At 34.0% G+C, this 20,577-nt stretch overlaps 1 protein-coding gene across 2 annotated transcripts in view; it reads left to right on the top strand.

Annotated features, from left to right (window-relative positions):
* The window catches only part of LOC142972776 (uncharacterized), a 116,879-nt gene extending 96,517 nt beyond the window's left edge, over positions 1-20,362 (top strand). For both annotated transcript variants that reach the window (XM_076114059.1, XM_076114060.1), the window contains exons 3-13: positions 6,706-6,844; positions 9,803-9,867; positions 11,031-11,169; positions 12,252-12,364; positions 14,164-14,292; positions 14,671-14,802; positions 15,155-15,374; positions 15,837-15,982; positions 16,327-16,647; positions 17,101-17,304; positions 17,792-20,362. In XM_076114059.1, coding sequence (XP_075970174.1) covers positions 6,706-6,844; positions 9,803-9,867; positions 11,031-11,169; positions 12,252-12,364; positions 14,164-14,292; positions 14,671-14,802; positions 15,155-15,374; positions 15,837-15,982; positions 16,327-16,647; positions 17,101-17,304; positions 17,792-17,889 — 1,706 coding nt within the window. In that variant the 3' untranslated portion in view covers positions 17,890-20,362. The remainder of the gene's footprint in view (positions 1-6,705; positions 6,845-9,802; positions 9,868-11,030; positions 11,170-12,251; positions 12,365-14,163; positions 14,293-14,670; positions 14,803-15,154; positions 15,375-15,836; positions 15,983-16,326; positions 16,648-17,100; positions 17,305-17,791) is intronic.
* The last annotated feature ends 215 nt before the right edge of the window (positions 20,363-20,577 follow it).

The following is a 20,577-nucleotide window of genomic DNA, read 5'->3' on the forward strand; positions in this document are numbered from 1 at the left end:
TATATTTGTTTAATTTTGTCGTTACTTGAAGACTTTAGGTAAATTTTTATATATCTGGGCCCCCAAAGGTTTTCATTGTTATTTTTGTGAGTGATAGGAACTTTTGGAAGGCTAACATTTAATGTAAATAACCGGTCAGAATTTCAAACATCGTATAAATGGCCTTTTCTTTCATCTTCATCACACTTTTTTTTGTCACTATGTGTTCTGCTGCGGTAACCTATACAACCATAATTTCAATACCAACGTGAATCCAATCATTTCACCTCTAGTTCAAAAGACTGCATTAGTATATCTCTAGTTATCCTAATATTTAGATTTATATCAAGCCTAATCAAGAGTATCTTGTGTCGTATTAAAGTCTCAAGTGTTTTCAATCGTAGTAAGAACAAAAAGTATCAAAATGATTAAATCCATATAGTTCAGTGCGACATTTAAAACAGTAATATCATTAATGAACGTACTACAGCATTGAATATCAACTTTTGATATTACACGACTGATTGGACCACTGTAGGTCCAATTTGTTCCAATTTGCAATTTTTAATGATGTTTGTTTGGGAATGATATCGAATAAAATAACTGGTGATAAATTACGTTGTATGGAGCCGAGTTCATTTGATTTAATCAAAATTATATCGGTAGAATGTTAAAGTGAACTTTTTATGGTGCCTTGTTTTTAATTGACAAATTAATTATGATTTTGATTTCTAGGGTTTATCGGATTGATTTCGACTAAGAAAATCGTAATATAAACTAATTTTGATACAAGCTATGAAATAATAAATCATTGAAAATAAATATCAATAACGATAAAGACTAGATATCTATATTTTATAATTTATAGATTAATACGAATACCCTTATAATCCTGAATACAGAATGTCATCCTCTCTTTTTCGCCTGACACCAAATTTGTATTTATAACTTCATACATTTAGTAGTTTATTGGGTCCAAACAAACAGAGAGACTATATTTTTAGCAACAACTTAAAATGCGATGTATATTTTCTTCAATTTATTGTAATGACGCAAATGACCGTCAAATATTCGACGTCCTGTGGATGATTCATTTATTATTGTAGCCACTGGAAGTAGGTGGGTTCATCTGAGATACATACTAAATAGTATCCGTTCTTGCTGCTTGCAAAGTTTTTTAAGCCAGTTAAAGAATGCTGTCATGCATAATTCGTGGAACATAGAGCAAATAGAAGGTCTTTATTTTAGCTACCAGCAACCGCAATCAATCTGCAATGCATAGGGACCAAAATCTAATAACAACATTAAGATGTTACACGTACTCCGCTGCTTTAAAGCTGATGCAATTTTCTGTAAAATCCGTAGATACTACGATGAGCCAAAGAATCACAGAATTTAGGAAACTCTTTTCCTTGAGCTGTCCGCATATTTTTAATGTTTAAAAGATGCCAGTATCGCGATTCTCTACTACCATTTATCGACAACTGGCTGAAAAATTTGCATGAACATATTCTGATCAGCGCCTTAAGCGGTCGCTGCAGCAAACTATTTTTGTAGTATATCTCAAATATCAAACTCTTGATACTCGATGGTACCGATTGTAGAGAATCGCGACTGAGCTGCCTTTTATCGTCGCTCGTATTGTCACAAATTCAATTTTTATTAACAACTTAAAATGCAAAATAATTTCATCAAGTCAAAAATGTTCACCGTCAAAAATACGAGGTCCATGATTCATTTATTATTGTAAAGCTTGTAACAGAGCCGGTAACAACTCAATTTGTATGTGCGGCTCCCCAAATGTACTGAAATGGCATACGGAATGAATTGCGACCAGCACGGATTTGGTTATAATGTAGTTTCTGCTTTTTACGGTTTATACTTTAAACTGTGCACTATTTGGTTTGTATTTAAGTGATAGGAATAAGTCATAATTTTATATGAAGCAGCAAATTTGGCTTTTTCTTTCATTTTTCTCTTCATTGTTAATCAGTAATACCGAAAAGAAAGAAATAAAGATATAAGTGAGTGTGATCTTTTTGAAGATGATGCTGATGATGTGTAGAAGCAAAATTGGAAAGTTGGCCTTACTACCATGAGAAACCTATGTATAATCAGAGCAAGAAAGAAGAGAAAGAGTTTAAAGAGTTGTTAGTATCTTAATGGTTGAAGTTAGCCTATATGAGGGCTACTTACCTACTGCTAACTTAATGATTTCAGTCTTAATACAACACAGATTAAATTTTATTTAACACACAAAGCATATAAGCGAAAATTAACAATTTATCTTCTGGGTTTGTGACTACTCAAAAAAATACTGGTCTTATGCATCAGTCTCAAACAATTTAGTGGCCTTGTACATTCAAGAGCAACTTGAACAATTCAATATTGTACCCCACATTGTGTTCATGAATGTTTAATACGACTCCTTCGACTTTGCATTGTTTTTGCTTCCTTTATCCTTATTGATATCAATATTCAGATCATACGCATTTATTCAAATACTAGTAAACCCTCGTGGCTCCGCACGCTTTTAAAGTTTCAGCCTCTTAGGGGATTGAAATTGACAAAAAGTAACCTACATTTAGTAAGTAAAATTCATCAAATTCGGATAAGTATTTCAGCCGTGAACGCGAAAGAACTATGTACGTTGCTCTGTCTACGGAAACAGGGTGGTCTTCGTAATAGTATGTCTTATTTAGAACTATTACCATCTATCACTCTGCCAAATTTAACCAAGTCACTCCAGCTATTTCCTACTGAATGAATGACAAACAAACAAACACTTTAACATTTAATATTATTATGGATCTGGTCATAAATCATTGGAAAATATGTTGGAAACTATTTTAATTTCACAAGATATTAATCTTGTATTAAAAAGTTAAGATTTGTCTAGTGATTACTTAGCACTTAAGTCACCTAACGTGACTATGATTACATCTATTATGCATGACTGAATCCATTATGGACTTAAAATATTTACTTTAAATATTTAACGTTTTAAAGTAAAGTGTGTTAATCATTGTGCATGCGACTGCTCGTGTCTTAAGTTTACTTACCTTAATTTTTATGTAATTGAATTTAAATTTGAGAGGATTATATTTTAGGATTTTTACTTTGTTTAACATACATATATTTAAACGAATATTTTTAGTTCATGTTTTAATTTTATAAATCATTATGTAATATAATATTTAGACATACACAATTACACATATATAATTGGTGATGTCTTGTAAAAAATGAGGTGCCACACTCATAACCGGTGGTCTTCTATGATGAGCTGATGAGAGTATGGATGAAAATTAAGCAAAGGAAGTTTGTAAGAATCGTCCCAAATGCGGTTCTCTGGTCTCCGCCTAACCCTATGGGAAAAAAGCGTGATTTTATACATGACGTATGTATAATATTAAGGTTCTACACAAAAACTTTACACATACAAATTAGTACCATCAATCTAAAAGCTACAATATTTTTATCATTCACAAAAATTACATAGCCCCACCTACAAAATCACGGCGTTTTAATACCCTATAATTCACACTAACCGTTATATTGTAAAGTACAGCAATATCGCTCGAATGGTGTGTACCAACGCGATCGTATGCTCCTTAACAACAACCCGGCCAGTTTGAAAAGCGCTCTCGACACAAGCGAACGCAAACACGCGCGCGGTATATTAAATTTCGCCGGGTAAAGTTAATTACTTAATTTTGGTTAAGGGGCATTTTGCCTTTGATTTATTAGCATAATTCAGTAATTAAGTACGCATGACATCGGGTCCGTCGATCTAGATACGCGTATGTAAATGTAGAAGGGCGCTTTAATGTCGTATTATCTTTTGAATTAGGTATTTCTCAATTATTGTGATGATACGATTAGCCTGATAAAGGTATTAAATTCTTGAAAAGGTTTTATATGCCTATAGTGATCCAGAATAATGCTTATCTGGACTACCTAACCTACCTTATCTCCCCATATACATTTACCTTTTCTCTTTATAGTACAGACTGGTTAAAACCACGAAATCCAATACACTAAATACTGAGCTGTCATAAAAAAGTTACCATCATTGTCAAAATCTCTCTGCCATCCTAGCACACAAGTCAATAAAACGAGAAAACAGTTTCATGTATCTTTAGGCATTTTTAACTCGAAAGAGGTGCAAGGAAGCTAAACATAGCGCGGAGAAAAAATCCACCAATCAGTATAACCGAGCTAAACAAAGTTATTGATGGTCTTAGCATTCTTTCTTCGCACATCTCTAGTGGTAACGCAGCTTTAGTCATTGCCCAACAACTTAGTAAAGACCCTTGTGTGCAAGTTTCGCGCCTGACATATGTAAAAAATATCAAAATTTAGTACTGCCGACAGCTAACTGTGGCCTTATTGATACAACTACTTTATTTTGGAAATACACAGAATTATAAATTATAATCAAGACAAATCATGGATACCAGGGTTCTCTACTAAGTTTTTCAATTGTATCTCACACATCTCTGATGGAAACGTAGCTTTAGTCGTTGCGTAAATAATACTAGAGGTTATCAACATGCCCACGTTGAACCATAAGCTTGTACCAGCTAACGACAAGAGGCTTGTTAAGCTCCATTGTGATCATATTACCAACATTACTGGTAATGAAAGCAATAATCTAAAGATTACAATACAATGGCCGGTGTCGACGCACTGATTGTATGAATAACAGATTCAATTGTGTTCGGTGGGAATGATGCAGTTTTCTTCTCGTTCAATTGTTGGGAAGTTAAGTTTGATTACGTATTAAATATGTCACACCCTGTTGGGTTTGTTGTTGTAGGAACAGTTACACGCTTCGTAGTAAGAGGGCAAATAATAGTTTGTTTTGTTGAGGAATATGTACTAAGTATTTCAAAGTAATTGATCAATAAACGAAAGAATCATCAAAATAGAAAGAGTATCTTCTAAAATGTATATATTTTTTAATAGTAGAATAAACCACACTATTCTTCGCATAGGAGACCATCCTCTTATTGTTGTGTTTTTGTACATACATTCACATCTTACCAGAGAACCGAAATACCACTTGGTACGGTCCATACAGCTTGTCATAAAATTTTACACATTGTAAAATACAATTCAGGGCACTAAGACTTTTTTTATAAAATAATACTACAATAACACTTTTACACAGCAATCTTATCTGCGACTGCGCAAACCACCACAAACACACCACCAAGAAAAACAAACAAAAATTCCCAAAAACCACAATAGAAAACATAAAATGTCTTTTCACAATAGTAATAATAGGAATTCCGTATCACCTTTCAGATCTAAACATGACTATCAGCATTAGACAATACTTCTAAACTTTTATACCACCAGTTTGCATGTGCAATCATACCCTAGTACTCTGTGCCTGCAGTCACGTACCTTTGACATAACGCTCAGCTGCTGCCGTTGCCGTGAGGGAATAAACGTAACTGGTATAGTTACGTTTTCTGTAATTGGTGTATGTTCTTTTGTGTGTTTAGTCCTTTTGAAGATTTTGGGACTCTAGAGATTTAAGTTTTTAACAAGTCCCTTTTTAAGAAACAGAATAAGTAGTAAGTTAGAAGTAAATCCAACTGCCTTTTATTGATAGTAGCAGTTTCTATTAAAAGCGATTGGTGATTGGAGATTGATGAGGTTTGATGTAGGTAACATTGGAGTACGTGGAACTCAGTACGTGGAAGTCTGAGGGCGGGTATTTACCAAACAATGAGATGACGCAAATTGTCAATCAAAGTGACGGAAACTGAGTACATCGTTAGTATTTAAATAATTACGGCATATTAATTGTATTTATTGAAATAAATCCATTTGCAATACCAAGTATAAGTCATAATGGTGATAATCTACACACTAGTTAAAGGAAAGGAATACTAATATTCCTTATCCTATAGGATTCACGTGATGCTGATTAAATTACGATTCAAAAAAGTAAAAAACAACTGTAAATTTCTACTCTACAATAAATCTGTTTGCTCCACCACAGGTCCCAATAACCAATACTGTAGCAATGATAACAAACATCCCAGCAATATCAGGCGTGATCTCAATATTTCGCTTATTGATCTACCGTCTGAAAGCAATCAATCCTCGCATATGACATCGTGTGACCTTAATAAACGCCAACTCATTACTACACGTCATCAATTGTGAGGAGTACCTATGAATATTTTGCTTTTTGGTTAGATGAAATGCATAGAACAATGTTATTGCAAACGAGTATATACCACGAAATTGTATTAAAATTCATTAGTATGAAACAGATTGTGTCTCATTTGAACTGGCTGAATTTGAGTGTTGTATTTAACACTATTATGAAACTATAGTCAAAAGTAAATCGAAAAGCCTTAGTAGAATTAATGTTAAAATAAAGTAAAATAAAATGTTAAGCACTAAGCTTCTTAGGTAGAAAATCGGCCTTCCGAAAGTTTTAAATCATCTCGTACAATAAATATTTTAAATAATATCACCGATGCTTAACTACAAGAGAGGACCATGTCAAAGTCACTTGCGCCCAACGGCTAGCGCTTAACTTAAGTAGAAACTGCTGTTAGTATTTAAGCTAAGCATTTCCGTAATTTAAAAAACGCGTCATATCAATTAAAATAACAGTCAAAGGATTAAACAACTCTAAGTGTACAGCTTCCAAGCATTGCTTAAACAGTTTGTACTAAGACCTTCTCTTGTCCCCAGGATGTGCCTTCCCATCCCGGTGGCACGGGCGCTGGTTCCAGTCAGGGGTGATCCAGCCCATCCTCATTGAAGGTGACCGGCTCTCCAACAAGGGAAGGTGCCTGTCCTCCGAGGGAGATAAGTTTCTTATAGTGGATGAGTAAGTATAACTGCTGTTTTATTTTGAAACTATATTTATGACTACCTTACACCATAATTATAGAGGTCAATGACGATTATGATGATTTTCGTGAACATTAGAATCATTTACTTTGTAAGAAAGAGATGCGAGAAGTAGATTAATGTCTAATCAAGATCTAAAGCAATTTGAATTTGCTTGAATAGTTTATAATATCCTGTGTAAAATAATCAACATTCTCATTGTTTTTATACATAAGCACGACTAGAAGGTATCGCCCCCATGAATGTAAGTCAGCAGACCTACACGCGACACTTTCGTATGAATTGCATAATATAATGTTCCTAAACATTATTACTTCTTGCATAAACCCATATCCTTAACGCTATGTTACAAAACTAAGATGTTCAAAAGCACAAGGTCTGTGTAAAAATCATGTACCTTGTGTGCTTCTTACTGTAGTTTTTTTTTCTGTTCTGAGCATTGCTTCTAACTGTAGACATTTTTTATTCTGAGCAAAATGGTTTCACAGTCGTTACAAGTAACATTTGTGAGTGATGTCTCAATAGATGAACTTTTAAATTCTTGTAGGATTAAGTGGTTACAACAAGAAAGAAAATCACGTCTTCCCACATTTTTCATCGATAAGTATGGGAACACAATGCAACAAACAACTCTTTTAATTAACTATAGCACAATACTGACAATTACTAAACGATGTGCATCATCATTACCTTCTTGTAGTAACATTTTTAGAGTACTTTATTCTCCTTTTCAATACATAAGTTTAGACAACGGGAATATTTCAACCTTTTAGCTAAAAAATCCTTAGATTTTGTATAAAACTTTGCAAAGTACCCAGTATAATTTAAAACCTTCTTTAAAGCCTATTCTAATATTTATAGACCAGTAGCCAGATTCTCTAATAGTATCGAGTATCAACAATTGGCTAGATCGAAAAATTTGTACGAAAATCTAATCAGCGCCTCTAGCGGACGTCGTAGAAATTATTTTTGCAGTACGTTTTAAATGTCAAATTTTCAATACTCGATGGTTCTTGTAGAGAATCGCGCTACAGTTAACACTTCACATGCGTATGTGTTCGCTTGCTAATCACGCCTAAAATAAAACTTTTTAACTTGTGCCAGTGTAAATCTCGATCATTCCTCTTCCTCGTATCTTGTTTCCGTTCCGTTTCTTCCTGCATCCGTTTAATCTGTCCATCTGTATGTCTTATCGAAAGAGCTTAGCGAGCGCTTGATAAGAGTGCCTGTCACATGCTTCTATAATATATCACATACGTATATACATTTTACGAAAACATAGTACACTAACGAAGTATTAGACACATTAATCATTCCGAGTACATTATTTATTACTATATTTATCATTTTTGTAAAATTATCAGTAAATTTAATTCTATTTATTGTTATATAAATAGTTATGTTTCTCAACTCGCACATGGCCAACGTGCTGGACTCAAGGTCTGACCTCTGCCTCATTTTAAGAGGTGAGACATACCCAGCAGTAGTTAGTAATGGGCTAATTTCATTTTTATCCAAAGTGTGGTTTATTAGTAAGAAATTTGGTTCAGTACATTCAGATATCGACCTAAACGTACAAAGAAATGGAACCTCTTAACCCGTTACAATATAACAAGCTTTTATTTTTAGTTCACATAACGTTGTCACTTTGAACAGTATAAAAAACAGACCACAATAAAACGAGACATTTAAAGCATTAATTTAGACATTTTTCCATTACAATCCTTTACATTTCAAACCAATTCAATACATCTTCAGCCACACACCAGTGCCAAACATTAACCACTAAATTCACATAAAACAACAAGAAAAATTCTCTAGAAACAAGACAATGAACGTTAAAACGTATACGTTTCAGTAAAATTGGCTGACAATGTCGGAATGTATTCCCTTTTGTCCTGCTCTCTTAGGGGCCAGTGCCAATATGTTACTACTTGGAGCTACTACCAGTAGCACAATTCCCTACTGTCGACTATCGATAGTTTGACATTTAAATGTACAGCTAAAATAGTTCTTACGGAGACCAGTAGCACAATTCTCTACTGTCGGTAATTTCGAGTATCGAGAGTTTGATACTTAAAATGTACTGCCAATATAGTACTTATGGAGCCCGGTAGTGATGCTAAACAGTTGCACGATTCTCTACAATTGGAACCATCGAGAATCGAGAATTTGACATTTAAAATGAACTGCCAAAATAGTTTCTACGATATCTGCTAGAGGCGCTGAAGCGATTGTCATACAACATTTATCGTCACAAGTCGATAGTGGTAGAGAATCGCGGTACTGATTTGTAACATTTTTCTATAGCTAGCCGGTTGTCGATAGTCGATAGTAGTAAAGAATCGAGCTACAGTCAGGGAGTAAAGTATTGTGTTCGAGTACATCTTATCACTGCAGAGAAATAAAATTGTGAAACAGAAGTGCATTGGGAATATACTGAGACGAGGATGCTTTTTGATTCACCGGGTAGTTGTTACTGACAAAGTTCAATCAATATTTGAATGAACTAGAAAAAAATATTTAATTTTATTGTGTAATGATTATAAAGGGAGACCAAATTTCTTTTCCAATTAACTTTAGTTTTCCCTTCAATTTTGGTATACAAAAGCAAGGCCTATATACCTTACACAGCAGTAGAATACGTCAGAAGACTAAAAATAGCTGCTTGCCAGTAGATTTTTTCATATTTAAATGTCCATTTCCGTAATATTACGATTATAAACTATTGTGACTTGTACACATAATATTATAATGTAACGGGTCTTAAAGAATACCTTATTTGTTTACATCGACCGTTGTCACGAGCTGACTGGAATATATATTAAAAACTATTTCAAATTACTCAGATTTTTTATTCAAATTGATTTTAAGAAAATAATTAGGCTATTGGTTTATGTGAAATATATTAATGTAACTTGTGTTTTTTTTTCAGGAAAGGCTGTTATCGTTGTGTGGTGATGCATGAGAAACATAAGAACGTACTACAATATAAAGAAAGTGAGTAATTACTTTGTTTACAACATTTCTAGAACAAATATATACGTCGATACACTAAGAACTAGGTTCAATATAGTAGCAACAAATATTTTAGCCAAAAAAATAGGTTGTGATTTTTTCGCCTGGTTCTATTTGATTGTTGCAATGTTACTTTATATTCTATGTTTTTGTCCTTATTTTCAATATAATTTATCTTGATTATAAATATAAATATTGATTATTTTAAAAAATAAAGTAGCTGTACCAAACTAACTGCATAAACCTGTGAGCTAACACTGGTGTCCAAAATTCTGGATTTTTATACCTGCACCAGCCGTGAACATATCAAACAAGGCTCTCTACTAAATTGTTCTAGTATAACAAAAAAACAAATTACACATTATAAATATATTCGAGTTTAACGAAAAACATCGCCAAAAACATTCTAACTACTCAAAGAAGTTATCCACGCCTGTTACCAAGCGACCCTACATACATAATAATGTATGTACTCAGGGAATATCACATAAAACCCGGTCCAAAGAAACTAGGCTACTAATAAATTACTAGAACATTCGTCTCTCCACCACTAGCATGTGATGAGTTGTAACACTTGCGGTTACAAATTGAGACTTATTTCCATGCTACCAAAATACGCCTAGGAGTAGTTTTTATTAAGTAGATGTTGTTGCAAATGTGACTGCTGTACTTTCTTTGAAGAATTACGCAGACACCTTTTACATATAGATATATTTTTTGGATGATTATGATAGAAGTGTTATGTAATTGAAACCTCTGTTAAAATTATTGGAGTGTCGAGAAATTACAAACTGTAAATAAAAACCAGAAGTCGTGTGTTTTAACAGTTTTCTTCCCGAGTCTTAATGAAGCTGTTCTCTAAAAGGATACTAAATACATCAAATAAATACAAACTAAAGTATGCCGTTTTAAGTTTCCGACCGATACTTAACGACACTGTTACAGTAATCTGACATTAGTTAATTAAACGTTGATACATAAAATCATTATGTATGTTCGTCGTGATGGACCCGCAAATGTCACCAAATCATCCCGCACCCTACGCTGTAGTCGGCTCGGTAAACAAAACGATAATCTATAACTACATAAACCGTTTTCTTTCCGTTTGAAATCATGTATAATCTAAAATGTACTGTTTTTTCCAGCATTTTGTCACAGAAGAGACGCACTACCGCACCTGTGTTCACTGATCACGGGCGACGCGCTCCTGTACTCCATGTTCAGAGAGAACGCGGACCCCGTCGACTGCCCCCTCAAGGGACCCTTCTCTTTTACTTATAATAGGTAAGTAACATCATCTAAGAAAATGCATGAACGATAGACGATCGGTGACTATTAGCAGAGAAATTGACGCTAAACTGATTAATCAGTCATTAATGGCTGACCGACTGATATTAATCGAAATCTTTACGCTTCAGATGAAACAGAAATCAAGAGTTTTTTGGTTGGTATTTTAAAAAAACTGGTGGATCTAGTCATAGATTTCCATATGATTCGAAAATCTTTGGTATTGAATTGAACACAACCTATTCAAATGATGATCATAAGGTCTCAACCACGTAGAATTTCTGCCTACCTCTTCCCATATGTGTTTTTGAAGATTCTAAATCTGATTCTAAACAAAATTTTCTTACTCAACTAACTCGAGGATAATTGAGTACTCCACTAACTGTTAAATACCTAATAAACTATTACTATCTTTAACCTAAACTATCCCAACTAAAGCCTAAAACTGATTACATTGATAAATTCCATTAAACACTTGAATCTCGATCATTAATTGATGAACGCTTTTTAATTACGCTGAATACGACGGACGGCACGTCAGCCGTCACACGTCTTAATTACACGTCACTATGTCGTGTGACGTATCAAATTAACGGACGAGCAAGTATTGTGTATAGCCTTTTGTATAGCGTACGTATTGTTACAGACTTTGGTTATTGTTCTTCTAAATAAATAAAAATTATTGAACAGTTTTTGAAGTGGATATTGTTAGGTTTTTCGTTTTAATAGTCATTGACAACGATGGGATCTGAAATTTCTGAGAGGCTTTTCTATTTTAATAACTATCTAATAAAAACCTTTAGTATTCTAGAATAAGACTTCAATTGTGAAAATATGGCTTCGTGAAAACTCTAACAAAGATCTTTAAATATGTATAAGAACTAATATAACTAAGAACGTTACATAAAAGATCGTTGTTACTGTTTATTCTGCTCATTTCGAGATATGTGTCTCCGTCTGTATGAGAGACCTGATGAGGTCTGAGACCAAAATGAGGTTGTAATTGTAATAGAATTGAGACTACAAAATTTAACGATGAGTTAAGGAGTTTATAATATTATGAATGTGTTTGTTTTAAGGGGTCATGGTGACTGCAAGAGTCCAGTGTCATCGATCGAGAGCTGTACAGAGGACTCAAGACTGCTCCTCAATTATCAAGCCTGTCCTGATGTTTACGGCTCGGAAAGTACTGGTAAGTTTCTAATAACCAACATAAATAAATATATCAAGACTCTTTGGCTTCTAGGTCTAAATATCTTCTTGTACCTACCTGTCTTTTTATATTTGTAACTTCAGGATTTCTTTTCCCGACTTTAATTCTCGTAGTTAGTTGACTAATCTAGAAACACATCAATAATTTTCTTAAATTAACATCAACTCCAACTAACTCAATAAATTATATACAATAATAATAATACAATATATAACGTGTCTTAGTAACAAGAAGTAAAGAAAATTACTTAAGCTGCAGAAATACGTATGTGAAACTAACTTATCTCAATCTATCTTTGTGTTCAGTACACCCGCCACATAATTACTCAATATTTCTCATCATTAGAATACCGTTTACACAGAGAATGCACTAAAGTAGAGACAATTTGTATATTTCTGCGTTCCCTCGTTAGACATCGGTTACAAATGGATGGGCAGTGTTCCAGCGATGGTGTCGCCATTGTTTGGTTTTAGCAGTTTCGAAATAAACTGCGCGTTAAGGAGCATTGGCTGACTATTTTATATTGACTGCTAACTGTTGGTTGGGGACTTATAAACTGGCAAGAGGTTGAACAGAGTTTTAGATGTACTTCTTTAAGCTATTTTTTTTTTTGTACTGAATAAAATTTCGAATTTAAATTTTGAAAGTTTTAATAAGTATCTACGTAGTCGGGATTTGTTTGAAAGCATTTTTTTATACGTTCGAATTCTTATGTTATAGCTTCTAATTCGTACATTTAGGTTTGTAAAAAACTGAGTTTCAAATGAGGTAAACTGTAAATCTTACCACCAAATAACACAAGAAATATGACAATATATTTCATGATTTCGAGTGTGTTTATTTGGTTTTTATAAAATAACAATGAAAAAAATGTTTTTCATGAAACCGTCTTCAAAAGCCACCACGAAATTTTGTAAGCTAATAATAAAGCGGCTGATTTATTTCATCTAGGGTCCTTTTCCCTAATGAAAAATGTAGAGCGTAAAAGTTACCTCAACCATATTATCATAGCCTTTTTAATGCTTAATTGGCCTTTAAAAAATCCCGTGTCATGAATACTTTATACACACAAGCCCTAATTTTACTAACAACGGAAAATAAACAAGCCTGTTGTTCGGAATAAAAAGAAAAATTTAAAGGAAAAATACTCGTTCTGCGGAAAAGGGGAGAAATGGAGTATTTTTCCCGCATTTCTCTATAGTAACTTCCCCTTTAGGCCGGCGGCGGTGTCTATATAAAAGTTTATTTGTGTGTTCGTCTGTCGAGACCGTCTCCGTCAACGTGGTGGACTATTCTTGGATGTAAATCTCCAAGTTCAACATAATTGTACGCGTCTGATGTCATACGAGAATTTGTATCCAGTTATGACTAAATGTGATTGATTCGTTGTTAAGTTATTGTCGATTATTTGTGATCATTATTATTATCTTCTGCAATATAAAGCGATTCTGAGTATTATGTGAGAGTGACGAACTAAATTACTGTCTTTTAAGAGGGACTACCCTTGCAGAGATTTGCTAGTAATTCTCTAATAAGGAAGTAAAGAACAACGTTTTAATGCCGGATTAGTAGTTACGTAGTTTTAGGTAAATGAGACATATTAATTAATTTACCTAAAATTAAAGTTGTAGAACGTAACATGCAGTATGTACTAGCTGAAAAAATGTTAGAGCACAATTCCGCGACTGCCATCTTACTGTCATTTGTCTCATAATCAAAAATCTTTTTATTGTGTTTTTGAGAACGCCTACTAAAATAGTTTTTTTTCTATATTTCAGTGGAAGAATTAGAGTGCCTAGCAACATGGAAGGAGGGCAGCCTTCGCTTCCTGGTGGGGAAGCTGCATCACAACCACGCGACCAGCAACGAGGATCGGTATCGATGCTTCGTCTACGAGAAGACCAATGGTAATAAATATATTCTTAAACAAGACCAGCTCATGTGAACACATGTAATGATCGCTACATAAGCAATAACAACTAATTCTAGCTATACGTTAAAGTTATGGTCTATACTTTTTTTAAAGAAAATTTATGAGTGCTTGTTGAAAAATCACATAACGTCAAGCAATTAATACCAAGGCGAGATGAAAGTAAAGATTTATAAAGCGTAGGTACAATTACTGTTTTGTTAAAACTGTAACTAGTATTTTTCTTACAAAATTTAGGTGACAAACTAATCTAGTAAGCGAATATCAAAGCCTAAGAACGTTGCTATTGATGAAAGGCTTCATAATTGTGTCTCTTCAACATTTTAATTTCTGACTTCTCTTTGGTTTATTTTAGCGACTGGAACGGTGAAGGAGATCCCAGTGCCTCCTGGTGGTATAGAGTACCGAGTGGCGCAGTCTGGTGATGCTACCTGCAATGGACTGTTCAGTGCCACTGAGGGATCCAGGACTATGGCGTTGAAACGAGGTAAGCTAAAGAACGAGCTACTGAAACATCAGAACAAAACTTGTTAAAAAAATGTGTTTCAAATTCTATATAACGCATAGCAATTGCAATTAATGAAATTAAAAACTGGGAGTGTTAGTGACTTTAAAACTGGAATAATATACTATGGATATATCAGAAATATATAAAACAAAACTTATTTACAATACTTCCAGCTGTCGTTTCCATCGTGCCGAGTCAAACAGTAAAATCAAGGGATTCAAATAGAAAACACCTAAACTCAAAACCTCTCTCTCTCATTTAAACTCTTTACAACATACTCGTATTAATTTTGATACACCTGTTTAATATTTTCTTATTATTTCAATTCCAGTGTCAGTCCGCTTCAACTGCCAGTTCCCATCATGGATGACGTTCTCCCACACGTGGCACACGCTGGACTTCACCAGCAACTACACGTTCTACCAGCGCAACGCCACGCTGAGGATCACCAACGTCACTGGCGCTGATATCAAGGTCTACTGTGTTAATGTGAAGGCCAGCTCGCCGAGTGGGAACTCGGTGGCGTTGGTTGCACATTGGCAGCATCATTGGTAAGACCTTTATCCGTCTAAAGCCCGGCTTCCACCACGAGCGGAAAGTTTCGCTTGAGAGCTTAAAGTCATTTATGGGTCTGTTCCTCTCGCAGTGGAAACCTGGCTTTATACACTTCTGTGCAGTTCAGTGCCTTTGGCACATTAATCCGCAATATACTTATGTCGTATCATAGTAATAGAGGATGTTAAAAATTATGATTGCTTTACTTTAGGGTAGAGCTTGATAAAGCTACTGACGCTAAGCATTTATTTGTTTATGTATTGTTTTTACTAATGGATTGTTCCACTATTCGACAAAGACCTATCCATGGACTTTAGCTCTTCAGTCGATTGTCGCATCGTAAATAGTTGAATAGATTTGTGTGCAGACAAAACCTCAACCAATCCAAAATACAAGCCGAAGCTTGTAGCCAAAGATACACGTGAAAATTTTTGAAATGTTTTATTCTCTATTTCCAGCGTATCCCGCTACGTTTGCGTAGTTCTCTACAGAAGGGACACGTACATAGCGGAGCTGCAGCGAGGCACGCCCACCTCGCGGCCCGACGACGCGTGCTCGCCGCACCACTTCAACGCCGTCAACGCGCCTTATGTCACATTAGTCGGTAAGTATAAACACAGAGGACAGACCGACAGGGCAGAACAAACAGAAAGCCTAGATTTAAGAATGGGTAATCGAGAGCCAGAGAGAAGAATGGGGATAGATTTATTAACGATTTGATATTTGTAAACGAGGTGGCGCGATATTTTAGCTAAATATTTCCACTTCTGCTTAGTTTCCTCAGAAGTAAATGGATTTCTAATGGCTTAAGCAAAATGCGCACAATATAGATTTGGAGCACTATTCATGTTAGAAAAAGAGAATACCATCTTCCTATGTATCAAAAGTTATACTTAGTAGTTACTAGTTATATTAAACACTTAATGATTTTCTTTTGTCTTTTTCCAGCAAGCAACCCCGAATCAAAAGAATGTCCTTACTCCGGCAAATACGAGATCCAGAACCGGCGGAAAAGAGACACAAATACTCACACCCATAGGAGTAAGCGAGAGAAAGCGATGTTGGAACATAATCGTAGGGTTAATGGCAGTAGGTTGTTTAATTTTAGCGTAAGCAACATGTCCAGTGCTCCAATGTTGAGGAGTAGGAGAGAGGCTGAGATGGAGGTGTCCTGTGTCGTCAACAGCTATAATAGATTAGAAGTGGGCTGCAATTCTGTCAAGAATATGGAGTTTTATTCTACTTGTGAGAATAGGGAAGTGATGACAGGTAAGCAAACTTAACCAATTTTTCCCGTCTTATAATGTTTACCTTCTTAATTTAAGTAGGTACAGCATTTTCATCCAGAACATTTTCTTCAACTGTAACATCATGCCCACTTAATGTTATTATAGAGTGATTTTCTACTATTATCTGTACAGCAGTCGACAATCGATGTAATAATTCTGTAAAGACTTCTTCCACTAACGTACCTTTTTTCATTTTTATTGGAGCTGAATGCGATGCAGTAGCTTGAGATTAACTCCCTTATTCATAAACACATTATAAACCTATTTTAGTTTAAAAAGTCTACTACAATATGTTTTCTCTTTTTCTTTTCTCTAAGGAGTAAAAGAAACAAAACTCTTTATAAGCCTTTCATAACTTCATATATTTTTATGAATAAGAAAGTAATTCTATAAATTCTTACTACAAGAGTTTCTAACAATTCCATTGTTTTAGCATACACGTGTCACGGCGGGTGGTACGAGAACGGCGCATCGTTCGTGGTGACGACGCCGCTGACGCGCGACTCGACGGCGGCGCGCCGCTACTGCTTCGTGTCGCGCGACGACCGCCGCGGCGCACTCGCGCTCGCTCGCTCCGCGACCAACTGCGAGCGGAACGACCTGCAGCCTGAACTGCTGTTCCATGCTACTGCTACTGGTTTGTCACGCTTCAATTTATCCCTTAGGCCCATAGCCAGTTGCACTCACCGATCGGTAAACGATCTGTGGGTTAAGCAAGCGCTGGCGCGGTCATTCCATAGATGGGTGACCGCATAGTGGTATTTGAGCTGGGCGTCTCCGAGCTTCGGCCTTTTTCAATAACCTATCTATCGTTAAGATAAGATAACAAGATAACAACATAACAAGTTAGCAAGATAACTTTTATATAAGTAGCCAGTAGCCACTTAGTCTTATGTATAATTAATCTATTGCTATCAGCAAACCTACTTGAACCTGAAAAACAACAAGCACTCAAAATTTCGATCACTAGTGGAGTTTCCCATCTTCGTGTCCATTAATAATTTAAATACCTCAACGATATTCTACTTTCAGGGGAATCACCTAAAATTATTGCCAATAATACAGCAATTTACAGTGTGACCAGGAAATTAATGGATATTTAATCATGTTCTGTTTCCCCACAGGTGAATGTCAAGACCAGACGAATCATCAGCCAGAGCTACGTATATCACTACACTTCGTGCTATGTCTCCCAATCATTCACTTCATAATACCGAGATGATTCATAATGCACTAATAAATAAGTCATTTCGGACCCCTCACCTTGTAATTATAGCTATGACAAATAGACAGGCTTAGAAACTATTTAGACGACAACCTTTAGTTATTAAGACACTTTGTAAACGTATATAAAGCTATTTTCTCGTTATTTTGTATTTTTGTTAACAATAATATTTTGGAAATCGTTTTTAAATCGATTTATCGTAAATCATAGATAGTCTCAATCGCATACAACATAATATTGCCACATAATAAAATAGCTAATTAATAACGTTAGCCGTTATTTTTAACTGTTATTTCATTCTATAAAACATGTACAATATTTTAGATGTAATTAATTGACATGATAGACGTCGTCTTGATTGCACAAAATGCACTTAAACATGTATTGTTTCATTTGTTTCTAAATTTATTTTATGAGCGTAGCCTTCGAGTAAAATTTTAACCGTTTCAGTGTTAAAATAATGTTCCGTCAATTAATAATATGGATGAGTATTTCATAATGTATTGTGAACGAAATGTTTCAAAACAGTTTCGTGGTAATTTTAGTAAGTAAGTACCTACTTTACCAAATTCTTACAGTTTTGAAAACACAAATAACAATAAATGAACATGTGTACGGAAAGCGGTTAAATATTTTGCTTAAAGGCACGTCAATTTGGGTGTATCGTGTATAGAACTTGTATTAAGTATTATTATAGCAAAACATCATTGTATAGTAAATGAGGTGGATTGTGTCAATTTTGTAATTGTCCACCTTTTTTATTACGGATCGATTTACCTAAAACGGTAGAACGAACTATGACTAATAACATACTGTAATAGTTGACAAAATGGTTGATAGATTTGATGAGAATGGTTGTGAAATAATTCTTGTTGCGACAGTTTTATATAAAGAATCTTCCTCCACTGTATATTTAGTAAATAATATTGTAGTCACTCGCTTCGAAATACTCACAATTCAAATATTTAGATGACATTTTATGGCAGAACTTTCTATAATAAAATACTTTTATTTTTTGGCAGTTTAGATTATTGTTTTGTGTTAGTCGCTAAGTTTATTTATTTATTAAACCCTTATTTACTCGGTTATTAATAGAGGTTGAGAAAATATTCTAGATCGTTACCTACTCTAATACATTTATCGCGATTAGAATTTATTTTGCAAATCCCTACAAAATAAAACTAGAAGTGGAGGTTTATTTTATAGTTTGTGAACCCTAAAATATACTCTATAGCTTGCATATAACAATTTTATATAAAAATACAAATTAGTTCATTTACTACAAAATATGAAGCTTCGAATTATGTACAAAATCATTGTAAAATGTTACTGAGTAGCTAGAATAATTTTATAATATAATAAAAGTACGTTATACTTAAGTTAAAAATTCTTACTTTACATTTTGTATATTTTGGTTTATGTAAATTAGCTTATACCCATAAGTTTCCTAGATATTAAATAATGAGCACGTTTTTCTAAGGCCCCATTAAGTTTATGAAATATTTTTTATTATTTATACATTAAAAAATTGCATTTATAAATTCAAGCAACGATAACTGCTTTTTTATTTTAACAGCTGTTTCAACTATACTTTTAAACATTATTTAATTATTTTATATTATTGAGTTCAATTTATTCATTCGTTTTAGTACATGGAATGGTAATCAGAGCTCCTTATTAGTATTTTGAATTTACCTCAAAGCACAATATCAACACTTCTGGCGAAATTATTTTCTGTTATAAAATAAATTGCTAACGTATTTGACATTAAAATCTTCGCAATTAGACTGCTCGCATTTACTATTATTAAAATTAACGTGTCTTAATCTACAAACTTTCTACAAATATTAAGAAGACAAATCTTTTTATTAACGTATTTAATCAGAAGTGTTGTAATACCTTCCAAATATTAATGCTCAAACTTGTCTAGACTAGCAAATTATTTTCTAAATGGATGGGGTCTAAATGATTGTTACAATGCACCATATAATGGTTGCTTCACTATCTTTGTACTATTGTATTTGTTACAACATTTTTCACGAGAAAGCAATGTTTTCTCAAGACAAGCAATACTACTATAGGTAAGATTAGATAAGACTAAATTTAGATAAGTAAAAAACGAATACTCATTTTGAGATCAATGTAAAATTTAATTAAGTTATTAGATAATAAAATCGCAACAGCAATAATATATTTGTATTTATAGCTATTGAGCGTTAAATTTTTAATAGTTAGTAGACAGTTGTGAATAATGGAGCTAGCGTTGTTGTTTTATAAAGTGAAAGAGAGATTATTTCTTTGTGGAAGCTAACTCGAAAGGAAATCACTCTAAATTGTGTTCGTATAAAGTTTAGACTGATTTTCCAAGAGGTTATCATCGTTATGTTTCCATTGTGTGATATACTTAGGTACATTGAAATTAATTAAGTATATAGTCGTCAGCATGGATTAAAATTAACAGCGAAATTGATTTATTTGTGGTTTCATTTCAACTACCCTTTACCTACCTCCTTTTATAGTATTTACAAATTACAAAGAAGTTATTGAACACAAACAAAGAGGAATTAAATTACCTACCTTTTAGCACCTATTTCCACCAATTGGATCATTATAACAGGTGTAAACCACGTTGATTTTCTGAACCGTTCTTTGCATTATGATTGGTTAAAATAACATAATAGGTAG

The sequence above is a fragment of the Anticarsia gemmatalis genome, chromosome 5 (genome assembly GCF_050436995.1).
Source record: "Anticarsia gemmatalis isolate Benzon Research Colony breed Stoneville strain chromosome 5, ilAntGemm2 primary, whole genome shotgun sequence".
In the NCBI taxonomy this organism is placed as follows: Eukaryota; Metazoa; Arthropoda; class Insecta; order Lepidoptera; family Erebidae; genus Anticarsia; species Anticarsia gemmatalis.